Genomic DNA, 2,500 nt, shown 5'->3' on the forward strand with positions numbered 1-2,500 from the left:
GCCCCTGGTAACACAGACGTTCCTGGAAGGGTTACCGAACACGCCGCCACCTTCGAGGGTGGCTCACACCTCCTTCAGGAGATCTGAAGGTTTCGCCGAAGGCTCGAAAGCTTCATTGAAGATTCGAAGCACCCCGTAAGGAAACAGTTCATTCATATGGAACAATATGTATATATAGATACATATGTGTATACATATATGTACGTATAAAATATCCACAGTTTTCAAAACATCGACACGCATCATGTATTAACCTAGTTATTGTCATCACCATCGACATCATCGTCATCATCGACATCGACATCATCATCATCATCATCATCATCATCATCATCATCATCATCATCATCATCATCATCATCATCATCATCATCATCATCATCATCATCATCATCATCATCATCATCATCATCATCACCACCACCAATACCACCCTGATCACAAACGATATCACCATTGTGTTTTCTATCACCATCAAAATCATCAAACCTAATATTTCATCACAGTCGAAGTCACTTTGTTGTCTTTGAACACAAAAGCGTTTATTCCATTTCAACCATGTTTGTTACACGCCATCACCTGGGTTGCTGGTATTACCATCTTCATACCAGGTCCTGGATTTCCGGAACATTTTTCTCACTCACGTCTCTTGTTTCTCTTGCCTGAAGCTCACTCACATCATATGGCAATCTTGAATCGAAAAAACAAATCAAGACACCGAAGAAAGCTCCCACCCTGGCCCTGCTTTGGGGTGGACTGCCCGTGCCGTGGGAGTAGTCCAAAACTCAATCCTATGGTCCAGTTTTTAACATTAATATAATAGTGAGCAGTTGTGAGAGATATGACAAAAGAGGAATATATATATATATATATATATATATATATATATATATATATATATACATATATATATATATATATATATATATATATATATATATATATATAATCAGTAGTTAAAAAATTCATGTAGTTTTTGTATTTTTCTCCCTTCCTTATCAAGTGGCGACAATTTGTACATTGTCTATACCTTCCTGATTTCACTCCACTTTAGTTTGGGGGTAAAAAGTTGCTGGATTTAACGCTGACACAAAAGTCGCTTGATTGATCATGATCATATTTACTTAAGTACGAGAGTAGCCACTCTGTGATCAGCCAATCGCAACTTGTGACCTCATCACCTCTGATAAGTTTTCACTTCTCGGAAAGATGATTACTTACAAGGGAAACTTTTGGAGACTAAGCAATTAACATTTCACACACGTTATACAACCTGGTTCTTGATTCCTTGTCACCTATTTTTTCCTGATGAGTATATTCCATATTTTCGGAAATGGAAGGACTCCCTTAACTACATTTTCTTTTCTCCAACACTCGCCTGAAGCTCGAAGGCCTTTATGCCTTGAAATAAGGTCAGTTGACTCCTTCCCTCTTGACCTTTCCCCCCATCTTCTGACGTCATCGTGTATTTCCGACCACGTGACGTCGCGTTTGTCCTGACTGTTTTCTTTGTTTACAGGAGAAGGTCGTCCATCGAGAGTCGTCTGGAGTGTACGGGTGAGTGGGAGATGGGGTTTGGAAGGTCAGAATCGCTGATATGTTAAGCTTTTGGCATGTTAAGAGTGGTGGGTGGGTGGGTGGGTGGGAGGTTGGGGGAAGGGGGACACTGGGTTTGCGAGATGACATAACCCGCACAATATATCGTTGTAAAACCGGAGACTGATCCGCCGCCATTGTTTCAACCGCTGGAACACCTCCTACAGACGGGAGGCGCCTCCCCCGTGACCTAAGCTATGGTGCCCTTTGACCTGTCGCCTCATCAGGTGGCTTTCGTCATCCTGAAACCGGTGGAGGAGGAATTATCCAGAGGTTCATCGCGGTTGTCAAAACACGGGCGACGCTAGCTCCTCCCCTTGTAGGAGAACGACGGTCTTAGGTGGGGCAGCCCGCGAGGCTGTGGAGATCCTAGGCTTCGCTAATCGTACACTAGAGGTCCTCAGAGTCGGCGCTCTCAGACGAGGTGTCCCCGCTGCTCGAGGGGTATTCCACCACCTTGCGGTGAAGAAGGTTCTGCGGCAAAGGTGGACAGCATGGGGGCGGGATGAGTCCTCGTGGGTGAGGTCGGCTTGTTGCTGTACCCAAGACCACCCCCACCTCCTCCTCCTCCTCCTCCTCCAACGCCTCCACCCGAAGAAAGAGGACCCATAGATTGCCCTGAGGATATTGGGATATTCATAGAACCATTACGGATGTAGTCCTTCGGGAAGTGTAACTTAGGAGGAACGTTGCGTCGGAGGGAACCGTTGCTGTTTTGGTAAGGAACGTGGGCGTGTGAGGACGGAGGATGGGCGTGACTTGTAGGTGTCTGTTGCAGGGGCGGCTGCTGTGGCTGCTGCTGGGTGCTGTAGGTGCTGTAGCGGGGTGCGGTTGAGTAGTGGGGGTCAGGGTTGATGTTGTAGTGATCTGTGGGATGACCTCGACGGCCCAGAGTCCCGTAGGT

General features: G+C 46.0%; 1 protein-coding gene across 5 annotated transcripts in view; it reads right to left on the reverse strand.

Annotated features, from left to right (window-relative positions):
* The window catches only part of LOC143037814 (nephrin-like), a 263,263-nt gene that overhangs the window by 1,279 nt on the left and 259,484 nt on the right, over positions 1 to 2,500 (reverse strand). For all 5 annotated transcript variants that reach the window (XM_076206375.1, XM_076206380.1, XM_076206385.1 and 2 more), the window contains one exon: positions 1 to 2,500. This exon is cut by the window's left edge and continues 1,279 nt beyond it; it is cut by the window's right edge and continues 23 nt beyond it. In XM_076206375.1, the coding sequence (XP_076062490.1) occupies positions 2,012 to 2,500 (489 nt within the window). In that variant the 3' untranslated portion in view covers positions 1 to 2,011.

This window comes from Oratosquilla oratoria, chromosome 2, assembly GCF_046742065.1.
Source record: "Oratosquilla oratoria isolate Oo_2021 chromosome 2, ASM4674206v1, whole genome shotgun sequence".
Lineage (NCBI taxonomy): Eukaryota > Metazoa > Arthropoda > Malacostraca > Stomatopoda > Squillidae > Oratosquilla > Oratosquilla oratoria.